This window comes from Apteryx rowi, unplaced genomic scaffold, assembly GCF_003343035.1.
Source record: "Apteryx rowi isolate R43461 unplaced genomic scaffold, aptRow1 scaffold_662, whole genome shotgun sequence".
Taxonomy (NCBI): domain Eukaryota; kingdom Metazoa; phylum Chordata; class Aves; order Apterygiformes; family Apterygidae; genus Apteryx; species Apteryx rowi.
Genome location: NW_020450941.1, coordinates 194226 through 206888, shown reverse-complemented (window position 1 = coordinate 206888; position 12663 = coordinate 194226). Strand labels below are relative to the sequence as shown.

The 12663-nt window shown below is 56.1% G+C and overlaps 2 protein-coding genes across 3 annotated transcripts; both read left to right on the top strand.

Moving 5' to 3' along the window:
• Positions 1-6: 6 nt before the first annotated feature.
• STARD7 (StAR related lipid transfer domain containing 7) lies at positions 7-8905 on the top strand. 2 transcript variants are annotated; one of them, XM_026085245.1, is made up of 8 exons: positions 7-118; positions 3340-3545; positions 3835-3884; positions 4398-4508; positions 4604-4686; positions 5103-5202; positions 5616-5700; positions 7736-8905. In XM_026085245.1, exons 1-8 carry the CDS (start codon positions 108-110, stop codon positions 7924-7926), a joined length of 837 nt encoding a protein of 278 aa, XP_025941030.1. In that variant the 5' UTR covers positions 7-107; the 3' UTR covers positions 7927-8905. The 2 variants fall into 2 exon arrangements, with proteins under 2 accessions (XP_025941030.1, XP_025941029.1); XM_026085244.1 differs by lacking the exon at positions 7-118 and adding an exon at positions 2707-3071.
• Positions 8906-10304: 1399 nt separating this feature from the next.
• ASTL (astacin like metalloendopeptidase) lies at positions 10305-11967 on the top strand. The gene is made up of 4 exons (XM_026085269.1): positions 10305-10763; positions 11204-11385; positions 11475-11556; positions 11628-11967. Exons 1-4 carry the CDS (start codon positions 10495-10497, stop codon positions 11965-11967), a joined length of 873 nt encoding a protein of 290 aa, XP_025941054.1. The 5' UTR covers positions 10305-10494.
• Positions 11968-12663: the final 696 nt, after the last annotated feature.

The window sequence follows — 12663 nt, the reverse complement described above, 5'->3', positions numbered from 1 at the left end:
CCAACGCTGACGAAACGACGCCCGTGAGTATTCCTCATCCCCTCCGGAGCGAAGGCGGCAGGGGGGTTGGCGAAGCGACCGGCGTCGGGAGCACGGAGCAAAGCCGGATGATGCAGAGGTGAGCTGGGGCGGGGGGTTGCAAAAAGCGTCCTGCCAGCTTTGCTGTTAGGGTGGGAACGTCTTCAGGCAGCGATTAAGTACTAATTTTCGTTTAACGGTGGCTTAAGTTGCAGGTCTGGGCTTGTGGGAGACAGGTAGGTAAATCGTAGCGCTTCTCAAAGCAGGGTTTAAAGAGCGTTAGCAATCCCTGCCGAGCGCAGCGATGCTAACCCGGCTCTCCCAGGGCTGGGCGGTGAGTGGGGAAAATGTTTTTAGCCAGCTCGTGCTCCCTTTTTCCCAAAAAACTGAGCCGGGGAGAGGGGAAGGGGCCGTACGGAGACTGATGACCCAGAAGGATCGTACGTTTGAACGCYGATGAGCAACGACCTGGTGGTTCAGCCTGACGTCGGCTTCGGGGGTACCGCGCTAATGCGCCTCTTCCTTTGAGGGAGAGGGGGAAAATTTAGGATCGTTTGAGATGATCCCCTGTTGCAGTTTCTTGCTGTTCGGTTTTGCCTGAGTTCAGCTGCGGTCACTAAAATGATCCGGGTCAAAAAGGTCCCCGAATCGGCCTTGGCTGAAGCTGCAGCGGTACAAACAGCCCGGCTGATTCCCCAGCTTGCTGCTGCCAAAAATGGGAGCCCTCTCAGTCCCTGCTCCCACCCGCGGGATGCTGGCTCTGATATTCTCCGAGCCTCTCCGCAAGCTGATTTCAGTTTGCTAAACCAGCAGAAAACTAGCTGGTCGGGGTTTTGTTATCGTTGCCGGATCACGGAGCCGAGTTGGCTCGCGGAGGGATTGCGCGAACGCTCCAATAAATAAACCAGAGGTGGGAAAGTGTGGGGTGGGGGCAGAGGCGACGGCAGGGAGCGGGACCCTCCCCGTTCGGGGAAGGTTTTGGGACTGTAACCCGCCGCAGCGATTTCACGGTGCTGGCGATGCCGTGCCGCCTTCCCAGTAATCGTTAGTTGGCAGCCGCCTCCCGAGAGGAAAACGGTCATCCTAGAAAGCCGATGGGGTCCCTCGCTGCCGTCTTCGCCCTGCAGCCCCTCTGCTCAAAGCCTGGTTTTGAGGGCGGTCTTGACTTTTTGATTTAAAGATGCTGCGTAGCTCGGATAATGCGATAACCGGAACCGAGCAAGAGAACTTGGTGCTGCTTGGACCTTGCTAAATTTTCTGACGTCTTGCTGGAATAAGGAAAGAAGCGGACGGAGAAATGCTTTGCTGCGTGGAGCTGCTGTATATATCGGGATCCTCTTTTTCCCCCAGGTGGGAATTGAAGGCATATACCACCAGCAAGCAAACGCATCGAAACGTAAAGCTTTTAGACCGGCAGCAGTTGGAAGTTATTACTTCGGGAATTTCCAGGGAGCATTAACATTGATTCACCAAACCGGCGAGACCTGCCTTACAGGTTGCAAATTGGGGCTTTAGTTATGCCTGAAGCTAATTACTTTAATGTAATTAGTGTCTTCGGGCCCCGTCAGGGCTCGGAGATGCTGAAAGCGCTGCAGACAACTGGCGATCTGCCTTCCTCGGGGACCCCGCGGCGGGTCGGTGTAGGGCACTGCCTGCGTCCGTGGGGGGCTGCCGCTGCTGCGATAGCCCAAGCTGAAGGCCGGTGGAGTACGGCGTTGCCCACTCTGCGTTTGCCCAGGGCTGCAGGATGAGCCGTTCCTTTCTACCGTTTTATTTTTGGATACTGAAGCCCGAGCTGGAAGGGATTTATTCCACAGTGGAAAGTTTTTTTTTCTGTGCTCTCCTCTTTCCCTCTTATCTTCAGGAGCTTTGATCTGAATCTCRCTCCGGCGCTTTCGCCCTAGTGCCAGTTTCTCTAGGTGAAGGAGGCTTAAASTGGAGATTTAATGGGCCGTAGAGCTGCGTTTGGGAGAGTCTCCTCCCGAGGAGGGTYGGTCTGGCCGAACCTTGCAAACTCTGGCCGCTGTTTGCGATTCGCTCCTTGTCCTTTTGCAGACTTAAGCGGGCTCAAAAAATCTAATCTGTCCTCTGAAATAGCACGGATTTCCCCTCCTTCCCCCCCCCGCGTCCTGTCACGTTGCAAGATCCCACGGGACCTCCATCCGCTTACACGGGCTTATGTGTCCGACTAATAACCGTGCAGTCAGCAAGCTGGAAACAATCTGCCCTAGAATATCGCTGGCAGCTTCGCTGATCAGGTTTAGCCTGTGCTCCTGCACTGACTCAGCACAGCTCCAGGGCTGCGAGTGTTATTTCTGTGAACAACGTAATACCTCAGTTGTTTCATTCCAAAAATGTCTTTTTTCCCTTGAATCCATCTTTTGCTGCATTTCAGTCTTTGCAGCTGGGTGGTTCCTACTGAGTTCTTTCCTGGGGATAACGAGAAATCTCGGTTTGYGAGCATCTCACGGCTCCTTCTCCAGCGTTTTAGTGCAAACTCCGCTCCAAATCTGCGATACGTTGCAGCTCCCAGCGAAGCCTGGTTTCCCCTCGCGTCCTCTGATCTGTGTCCGCAGGCGAAGGGCTGCTCCATCCCTCCCCAGGCGTTTCGGAGCCGTCTCCGTGAATCACCCGGGCCGATCTGCTGCAGGGAACCGGGTCTCCGTGGAAGGGCTGGAATTGGTGCGGGGTGCTGGCGGCGGTTTGCCGAATCTCCTCGTGGCGGAAGCGTTTTCTAGTCTTGCGGAAAGTTGTACCCGTCTGTGCAAGGAAGAAGCCCGCGGGCGCTTCCCCTGCAAAGCAGCTAAAACACAATGCAGCTGCTGTCATCGCGCAGCCTTTTTTTTTCCCCTCTCTCCTTGCTTTGCAGAAGGAGCCCTGCAATCCTCCTCTGCGCTGCAGATGTCTTTTCGCAGCACCGACAGGGGACTGCTTGGGTTTTGGAGTCCCCCGGCGGTTGCAGTTAACCACAGAATAAGTTTCCACCTTAGAAGCGCACGTAGAAAGCCCCTTTCGAGCGCACCACAAAGCAATTTTCAACGCCGTATTATACCATAAGGCCGTTGGGACAAAAGATAAAGATCTACGGCAGCTACAGCGTGTAGCTGAGCGTGTTTTTGTTTGCCGGTGAAATGATCCGGGCRTGAAGGGAGAGCTGAGACTGCTTTTTCTGCAGCAATAACACGCTAGATAAAGCCTGTAACTCGCTGAGGGCGCTTAGCAGGCCTCGGAGGCGCCGTCTGTAGCAGAARGGCTCCGTCCTCGGACAAAGCTCTCGTTGCTGAYTGGCSTYTCCTTTCCTTTCCTTTCTCCTCGCYCCAGATCCGCACAAGAGATGAAGCATATGGAGACCATATCCAACCTGTTTCATGGCAACACTCCGGACGACTATCAGAGGTTAGACTCCAAAACGGAAAGAGAAGCGGTGTCCTCTTCAGGGGAGCAGCCCTGGGAGATGGTGATGGACAAGAAGCACTTCAAGCTCTGGAGGCGTCCGATCGAGGGCACCCACTTGTATCAGTACCGAGGTAATTCGGCTCCTCGCGCTCGGCCTGCTTGCGCGGCTTTATTTCCACGTGAGTCACTGCATGGTCGTCAGATGCGTGTGCGCCGCGTGCATCCCGTCTGGCTTTTGTTTATAGGAAGCTGAAAAAATGCAAAGCTCTCGTCCTTTACTCCCCTCTTTACTGGTCCCATCAGCCCTTCAGAGTGGTCCTAGCCCTGACACTTGTCTTGGAAAATGACTTTTCCTTGAAATCTTGCTGCAATGAGATCGAAAACTTATGCCTGTGACTGAAAATTTTCTCTTTACCGCAGTATTTGGAACATACACAGATGTGACTCCCAGGCAGTTCTTCAATGTACAGGTGAGTATGTGTGAAATCTAGGCTATACCATGTGTTAGAAATAAAGTATTACTTCCCATCCTTTGCCAGAAGGGATGGGATGGAAAACTGGCGAGTATTCTCTTCTGTTTGTATCATTTGCATGATCTAAACCAATTTAGATTAGATCCTAATCCAGATTAGAAYGGGCCAAGTTATCCCGTGTTTACCYGCTTCTCTGATCAGTCTGTGGTGCTCATTCCGGCTGGAAGTGACGTATCGGCACACGGGGGCCCTAGGCCTTGATACGCTGCAGGACGTCATCCGATCTCTGATCCTAGTTCTCCCTCTGCGTACCCTGCCGCGTAGCGTGGTGCCCCTACGCTTCCTCTGCTGACCTCTTTCAAAGAGTCTTTAATTTCTTTGGGGGTAAAACTTGGCCGTGAGAATTGGTTTGTTCCCCTGGGATGAGGAAAAGGGACAGTTATCTTCCTTTAGTGATGACACGGGTTACGCGTGGACTTTGCCGTGATTCAGTCCCTTTTTTCTTGCCAGCTGGACACTGAGTATAGGAAGAAGTGGGACTCGCTGGTCATCAAGTTGGATGTCATTGAGAGAGACCTGGCCACTGGTTCGGAAGTGATTCACTGGGTAACTCACTTTCCGGTGAGTGATTCCTTCTCCTTTCCCGCTTCCGTTATCCTCCTTAACGCCACACAAACGGCAGCTGAGATTGATTTCTGCCCTTTCCTTTACTCCAGTACCCTATGTACTCACGAGACTACGTATACGTTCGACGGTACAGCGTAGACAAAGAGAACAATATGATGGTACTCGTGTCACGGTATGTATTGCCAGTTCAGCCGAGCCGAGCTCTCCGTGGGTTTTTGCCWGGATGTGAGGACGTGCTGCCTCCTGGTCGATCGTGTCTCTAGCGAGGGTCACAGTCCTGCTTGCTGAAGGAGTCGAGCTTTTCATTTTATTAATGACTCCCTTGGTAACCAATAAAGTCATCTCAGTGCTTTGCCCCTGTTTCCTAGCTGTAGAAGTTCTGACACCAACCGTTAAGAGCTGGGTACGGATTTTTGTGAGCTTTTCCAAATAGCTGGGATCTGTCTTGAAAAAACAGCCTCCTTCTCTAGGGTGAAACTTGATTCCCTTAGTACCTGTCCTGTGTCGGCAGGTTTCGGAGCAGTCCAGATCATGTTGTGAGGGTGTCGTCCTTAGTTGTAATGTTCCCTTCTGTTGCGTCTCCTCCAGGGCAGTGGAGCACCCAAGCGTCCCGGAAGATCCCGAGTATGTTCGGGTCCGAACCTACGAATCTCAGATGGTCATCCGTCCGCACAAAACGTTTGATGAGGTGAGTTTTAAGATGGTCTGGGAAATGTAATGGAAAAGCCGCTTGCCGCTAATTCAACTACTGCTTGGAGAGAAGCTACGTTCTCTGGTTGTTGTCCGTAACAATGATCTAGGGTAAATTATAGAGTCAGAAAAGAGGGTTCAGTTTGTTTCCTGAATGCTGACACTAGGAAACCCTTCCCAGGAAACCCAGAAGTGAAACACGCTGTGCTGAGAGGACTGGGAATTTTGACTAGGCAGCTTGAGACTCTCTCTAAAGGAGTTTGGTTCTCCTGGAGAGCCAAGCGTCTGACTTCAAAGAACCAAACTCTTAGAAAAGTCTTAAGTAAGGAAGAAATTTAGATGAGAATGATCCAGTGACGCCGAGGAGAGTTCCTCTGCCGGGTCGGACTCACTCGCCTTCTCCTTTTGCAGAACGGTTTCGACTACTTGCTGACGTACAGCGACAACCCGCAGACCGTGTTCCCGCGCTACTGCGTCAGCTGGATGGTCTCTAGCGGTGAGTTGCCGCTTTTAACCTGCGGTCGCGAGAACCCACCTCGCAGACGTTCATCAGGCTCCTTTTTCCGGACAGAGCTAAGCGCTCGTCCCTTGGGTATCCTGAGCCTGCGCAGGGCTGCAAGCGCCGGGAGTGACTGGGGGAGGCAAGGGTTGAATCCGGAGGCCGCTGGCCTTTGCCTGGGGGATTTGGGGCATTTTTGGGTCYGCACCAGAGCCCTGCACGAGGATGCTCTTTCTCCCTAGCGTACCTTAGGCAGAGCAAAGGGAAAACCAGGATCTCAAAGACTCCTGACCTGTCTCAAGCTTGAGTAGTTGAGATCCACCTTTTCCTACTAAGCTGAACTGGGTTTTTTTCCTTACTTTAAGTATTTCTGGGATGTAGTTCTTTCCTGTTATGTCAGCGAACAGGGGAGGACTGCTTTTTGTTGCAGACAAAGTGCCTACGCTGAGATTCCCACAGTGGAACTAGCTTTAAGAAAGCAAAAAAACCCCCAAAACCCAGCATTTGCAGGATCTGGGAAGGACTGAGCAGACTGTTGTCCCTCCTACAGCTCTGTGCGGAGCAACCCACAGCTCAACCAGGCACATTTGCTATCGCAGTACTGACCGCGAGTTTTACGGTCCTCTCTGAGGAGGGGAAAGACTTAGAGAACCGCTTTCTGGCAGGATGGGAGTAAAAGGGGCTGTGCTCATCCTTATGTTTTGTTTTATAATAAAATAAATAAAAAAAACAAATAAAGAACAAGAAATAAAAGCAGAAGCCACTTGTAGACCTTTGCTACAGCGATTTTTTTTGTTTCTAGCATCACCCAACTTTGTCGTAGGGATTGATGCAAGAGAGTTTAAATGCGTTAACACATTTGACCCTTAGACCAACCTTTTCTCTTGCCAATTCCCTGCTCTTTCATCCCTAACAAACCGAAAAAGTCTACAGCCAGCCACGTCAACTTTCCTTTCACCACTTAAACCTCTTTCCTTCCGGAATGCGCTGTTTAATGCATCTAAGACTAGGGGAAAGCTGGAATAATATGGGTAACATGGGTACGCCTCTGCCCCGATAACTCATTCTGCTCAAACCACCTTAAACTCCCAATATCTCCATCCCTTCTTGCTTCACACCTGTCACAGTATTGCTGAGCAYGGGTGACATGAGCTGACGGAAGGACTAGCAGCGGGAGAAATCCTTTTCCAAAGGGGATTCCACATCCAATTCCAAAACCCAAATCCTCGCAGGATGGCGCTTGCTGACCGGGGCTCACCCGTCATATTTAAGCCCCGTGACGGAGCGACTCCCGCGAGCCTCGTACCTTGGCCGGGTTGGGATGGGCTTTCCCAGGGCTAGCAAAAGCCCCGCTCCTGCAGGGCAGGGGGCTCCACGGGCGCTTTTTGCCCCTCTTACACAGCACAGAGATACGAGATCTCAAGGGGAGATATTTTTTTAATTAAAAAAAAAGAAAAAAAAGGGGACCGAAGTACCCTCAGCTGATTTTAAACACGAGGGAACCAAGTCTGGCTGAAGCTGCCTAAGTCGTTTCAACCTGAGACAAAGCTATCGGTAGGAAACCTCAGAGCGCCGCTTTCCCGAGGTTATAACCGAACGCGGGGGCCGAGGGCAGGAAGCGTCGCAAATACCTTCACGCCGGCGGGGCGGCGAGATGCGGCTGCGGTAAAACTGCTGCTGCTGCTGCTGCTGCTGCAGCATCGCTCACGCTCCAGAGCTGCTCCGGCTGGAATCGTGGCGCTGCGACAGCTCTGCGCGTAGCTCGAGTTCATTCCTCAGCCGTGATAAGCAGGGAGACGAATTAGGAAAGATGAAAACGGAGCTGGAGAAGGGGTTAAAGGGGGGAAGATGTTGCGCAGAATCTGTTGCAGAGGTGGGAGAAGAGCTTCGTGGCTTTCTCCAAAACTGGTGGGATTTAGGTGGCGTCTCCGGGGCTTGGAGGTAGCGGGGACGATGCGGAGCGGACACTTGCCGCTATGCATCCCCTTTCCTCTCTCCTGCTCCGCTCACTGTCACCTGCTTCCCCTGCCAGGCATGCCGGACTTTCTGGAGAAGCTGCACACGGCCGCCCTGAAAGCCAAGAAGATGGAGATCGAGGTGCGGGACTACATGTCTGCCAAGCCCATCGAAAGCGGCGGTGGCGGCGAGGGCAAAGCGAGCGTGGCGAGCGCCGAGCCCAAGAGCGAAGGCACCCGCAGCCCTGCCCAGCTGGAATACGCCTAAGGGGGCCCCCGCCGGCGTGGCGCCCGCGCTYGGAGCCCGAGGAGCCGCGACGACGTGCGGCCGCTGGAGCTTAGTTCAGCTTCTCCCCCCTCTCGTCTCCGAAGCTCCGCTTCCTCCTGCCGGGTAGCCTGAGGATGGGGGGGGGGACGATCCTGCCCCCCCGCGCGATGCACGTTCGTGGCCAGGCCGACGAAGTGTAACGTCGTGTAGTCGCCTTTCCGTACCCGTGTGTATTTTTTTCCCCCCCGACAGGAACGAACACCGTAGAAACATCTCTTTTATTGCAGTACGGACGGTGTCTCTCCGCCCTCGGCCCAATCCCTCCTTTTCTCCTCTTTTCTTTGGACTCTCGGACCCCAACGTTACTGGGTCTGGCAAAATGCCACGGCCAGTACGGCCATGCGAGGCCCGGCGCGCGTCCCAGCTCTCCGCCGCGGCGCTCGGCGTCCATTCAGCTTCGCCGCCGGCACCACTCGGCCGCCCAAGTGCCTTGCTCTCGGGGCGACACGGAGCGAGCTGGGAAGCCATGGCGCAGGAGCGGGGGCAGCTGGCCCGCGGAGCCCCCCCCGCCGCGTCCTCRGCAGCGCTGCGGCGGGAGGATGCTTCGCCGCCGCGCCGTTTTGCCAGCGAAAGACCCTCCGGTGCGGCGGGGGGATTCGGCGCTGCTCGGGGAGGGGAGGCCTGAACTAGAAGAACTGCGTAAAACTGGGGCGAACACTAAACTTGGGAAACTCCCCTCTTCGCCGGGGAGGGCTCACGGGATCTGCTGCGACCGGCCGGAGAACTGAAACCTGCTTCCGAGCGGTGGCTCGCGCGGCCGCTGCGTTGCTCGGCGGGATCGGAGGGACCCTCGCGGCGGCGACGGGGCCGTTYGCTCGGCAAACCGGAGGGGCCGCGTGGGGCGGGGGGGGAGAACGGAGGAATCTGTACGACTGGCAAAAACATTAATAAATCATCTGTCGTAGCAACAGCCAAACTACTCCTGGGTGGCCTCGAGCGCTTGTGTTTTCCCGGGAACGGCTCTGTGAGCCGGACTGGGCACGGGGGATGCGGCCGGTGGGGACCGACCCTTGGACCGAGCCGTTTCGGGGCGAAGCAGACACAAAAATCCGGCGCCTTCTATTTTGGGGCGAAGCAAGCGAGAGGCGGGAGCGGGCGGGGGCGCGACGGCAGCGGAAACGGGGGCCGCTTCCCCTTCCGCCCGGCGCCGCGCACAGCCGGCTCCGCTTACGTGCTGGGGAGCTTTTAGTTCCCCCCCGCCGGTGCTCGGCCCCGTAATTCAAGCGGGAAACGTGCTCCGATTAACCCCCCGTGTTAACGAATCCCCAGCACCCGGCAGGGTCCGGGCTCCATCCCTGCAGCAGCGCTCGCTAGGGAAACCCCCCCCGTACTCCCTTTAATCCCTGCCTGGAAATTATATTCCATATATCCCTAAAATACTATCAAGATAGAGAATTATATACCCCAGTCCTGATTTATTCTCCCGGCTGGGACCCCCTATAAAAATCCGCTTTGCACCTTCAGCTTGCATTTGCGGGTGTTTTTATGGGGATAACACACCACTCTTGCAGCCCCATTAGCACCAAGCTGCTGCACTGATGCTACTTAACGGGGCTATTAATTACCCCCCAGCTCGAGGTCCCACCTGCCCCTAATTATCTAGCAGTAACGAACCCTTTATAAATAGCTTGGCTGGAGGAGGCTCCAGCTGTGGTGGCATCATGGCTCTGGCTTGTAGCACTTGGCTGCTCCTTAGCAGCATCTTTTGGCTGCTGGAAGGTAGGAATAAAGCCTTCTTCTGGCCTCCTGGGGATTTTGGGGTCACACGAAGCTTTTTCTCCACGTTCTGCATGTTATTTCGGCCTCCGTGGTCCGGCTCAGCCTCTCGTCCCCTTGCAGGCGGCCCCGGGGGCGCACGGCGCACGGGGAGCCCCCAGCGTGGCCGCGGCGGCAGCAGCCCGCGGGGTGACGACATCCTCAGCATCAACAGAGGTGAGGGGCTCGGCGGCATTTGGGGTGGAGAAGGAGGTCGTGGGAGCCCCGTCCTCAGGGTGTGGTGCCCCGAGGGGTTTGGGGTGGGGGTGAGGTGAGGTGAGCCGAGCTGCCCCGGTCTCAGTCGCCCCCTGCTCTGCCTTTCCAGTGCTCGAGGCGCCCAACAGCAGCTTCTTCATTGAAGGGGACATTGTTCGAATGGTGAGTGGGGATGGCGGGGCCACCGAGGGGGTCGAGCTGCTCTGCTCTCCTCATGGGCCTTGCAAATTAAAGCAAAACTTAAAAATAATAATAATAAAAAGGTTTGGGGAGGAGGGTTGGTGCTGGCAGACCCCAAAGCTGCTGCTGGGTGTCATCGTGCTCCTAAGTCCTGGCCAGGAGAACGCGTCCTGGCTGGGTGGGTTCTCGCAGCTGGATCTGCCCTAACATCTGGCCGACATCTGGCCCTGGGGCACCCTGCTAACCCGCCGCTCGCAAGGATTCCTCCAGAGCCTTCGCATCCACAACCCCCAAATGGCCGAAGAGGAGAGGCATCGTCCAAATCCCCTACGTCCTGTCCGACCGATACGGTAGGCGATGCCTGGCAGCGTGGGGGTGGCTCCCCGCGGGGACGTGCCACAGCCAGGCGTTGAGCTGTCAGATCTTCTCCTGCCAGATGATGCCAGTGTGAAAGTCCTTGCTGAAGCATTCAGTGACTTTGCAAGGCTCACGTGCGTCCGGTTTGTCCCGCGCTCCTACCAGAGGGACTTCGTCTCCATCGCTCCCATGACTGGGTCAGTGGGCTCCGGGTGGCCACAGCCATTCACCCTGGTGAGGGGGGTGATGGAGCAGGGAGGAAGGCTGCAGTGAGGAGACCATGTCAGTGCCCATAGATGAAGGGGGGGACATGTGTCCACAGATGATGGATGAGTGCCCATGGGGTGATGGGGACAGGTGTCTGTAGATGATGGACCCATGCCCATGTGTGATGGGGAGATGCATGTCCATCAGTGAAGGAGGACATGTGCCTGTGGATGGTGGACCCATGCCCATGGGGTGATGGGGAGATGCATGGCTGTCAGTGATGGGGGACACATGCCTGTAGATGATGGACCCGTGACCATGGTTGATGAGGGACTGTGTGCCTGCAGGTGATGGACACATGTGCCTGCAGATGATGGACATGTGCCCATGGGGGACATGTGTGCCTGTAGGTGGACACATGCCCCTAGATGATGTACTAATGGGTGATGGGGAGCTCCCAGTGCTTGACACAGTGTGACAGCATGGACATCTCTTTGCTCAGGTGCTTCTCCAGTGTGGGCCGTGCCGGCGGGATGCAGCCGCTCTCCCTGGCACCCGCCTGCCTGCGCCGGGGCAAGGGGGTGGCCCTCCACGAGCTCATGCACGTGGCCGGTTTCTGGCACGAGCACAGCCGTGCCGACCGGGATGACTACATCAGCATCTCCTGGGACCACATCCTGCCCGGTGAGCCACCAGCATCACCTGGATCCAACCTGGCGCTGGGTCTTGGTGGGGTGGGCAAAGCCTTGAGGCACCTTCTGGCTTCTTGGCAGGCTTTGAGGGCAACTTCATGAAATCCCGGACGCCCAACATGCTCGTGGGCTACGACTACTCCTCTGTGCTGCACTACAGCAGGTGAGGCYGGTCCCACCGCGGCGCCTCCTCCTCCCCTCCGAAACGGCTGCTATTTTTTAWTCCCCCCCTAGATACGCCTTCAGCCGGAGCGGGGAGCCCACCATCACGCCGCTGCGGGTCCCGGCGGCCCCCCTGGGGCAGCGGCGGGGGCTCAGCGCCTCTGACGCCGCCCGGGTCAACCGGCTCTACGGCTGCCGGGGCGCCGTGGCCGCTCCGGCGCCGAGCCCCCGAATCCTGCCCCCTCCCAGCATCCTGATGGCCGAGGGGACCCCTGGCTCTCCGGTGATGACCGAGGGGACCCCCGGTTCTCCGGCAACCGCCTGTCACCCCAGCGTGTCACATCCTGCCCCGGGGACCGGAGAGGGATGCGCCAGGGGTTGCACCGCGCTRGGAGCCGAGACGAGCGGATGAACCTGGCAGCGCCCTCGTGCACGGAGATGGCGGATTATTGCAATCAATAAAGCTAATCTGGGGGGGACCCGGGARTTATCGAGACCACGTTGGGGGTTCAACCCTCCTTCCTGCACCTCTTTGGTAGGGTGGGAGCTAAAAAAAAAAAGGCCGTTTCCCACGTTTTTGGCAATGTGACGCATGGGCGGCTCCGCTTCAGCACGGGGAGGGTGTTTTGCCGCAGCCGAGGGGAGACGAGCTACCGGCGAGCYGCGGAATAGCAAGCTGTCGGCGCCACGCTTGCCTCGCCGTTAATTAAAAATAACCCCGTTAATTGGGAGCTCGCAGCCGCCAGGCCTCGCTTTGGCAGAGGCGGAATAAGGTGCAAAAGCAACGTGCTGCTTGCAGGGTGTTTTGGCCTGAATAAGCAGCGCGAAGGCTGATACTGGATTATATTATTCTGGTTTTGGGGTTTTTTTTGCACAGGGGTCTATTTAAAAAAAAAAAAAGGTTTGATGGGTGTTTTTTGTAGGGGGAAAGACTTTAAGGCTCTTTAGTGGGTATCTGCTGGCTCTAAAGAGGCTGCGGGAGCTTTTTGCTTCGCCCTGGGGCCGTCGGGACRGAGGCGTCGCGTTGCTCCGGGATTATTGCTAAGAGCAGTTTTGCTCTCGGCTGCTGGTTTAGCCACATCATCGGCCGGAATTCAAGCGAATATTG

Coding starts and splice junctions, on each gene's coding strand:
- STARD7 (XM_026085244.1), top strand. CDS start 2,920: ATGTCTTTTCGCAGCACCGACAGGGGACTGCTTGGGTTTTGGAGTCCC. Junction 3,885..4,397: donor GGCAGTTCTTCAATGTACAG/GTGAGTATGTGT, acceptor TTTTCTTGCCAG/CTGGACACTGAGTATAGGAA. Junction 4,687..5,102: donor ATGATGGTACTCGTGTCACG/GTATGTATTGCC, acceptor CGTCTCCTCCAG/GGCAGTGGAGCACCCAAGCG.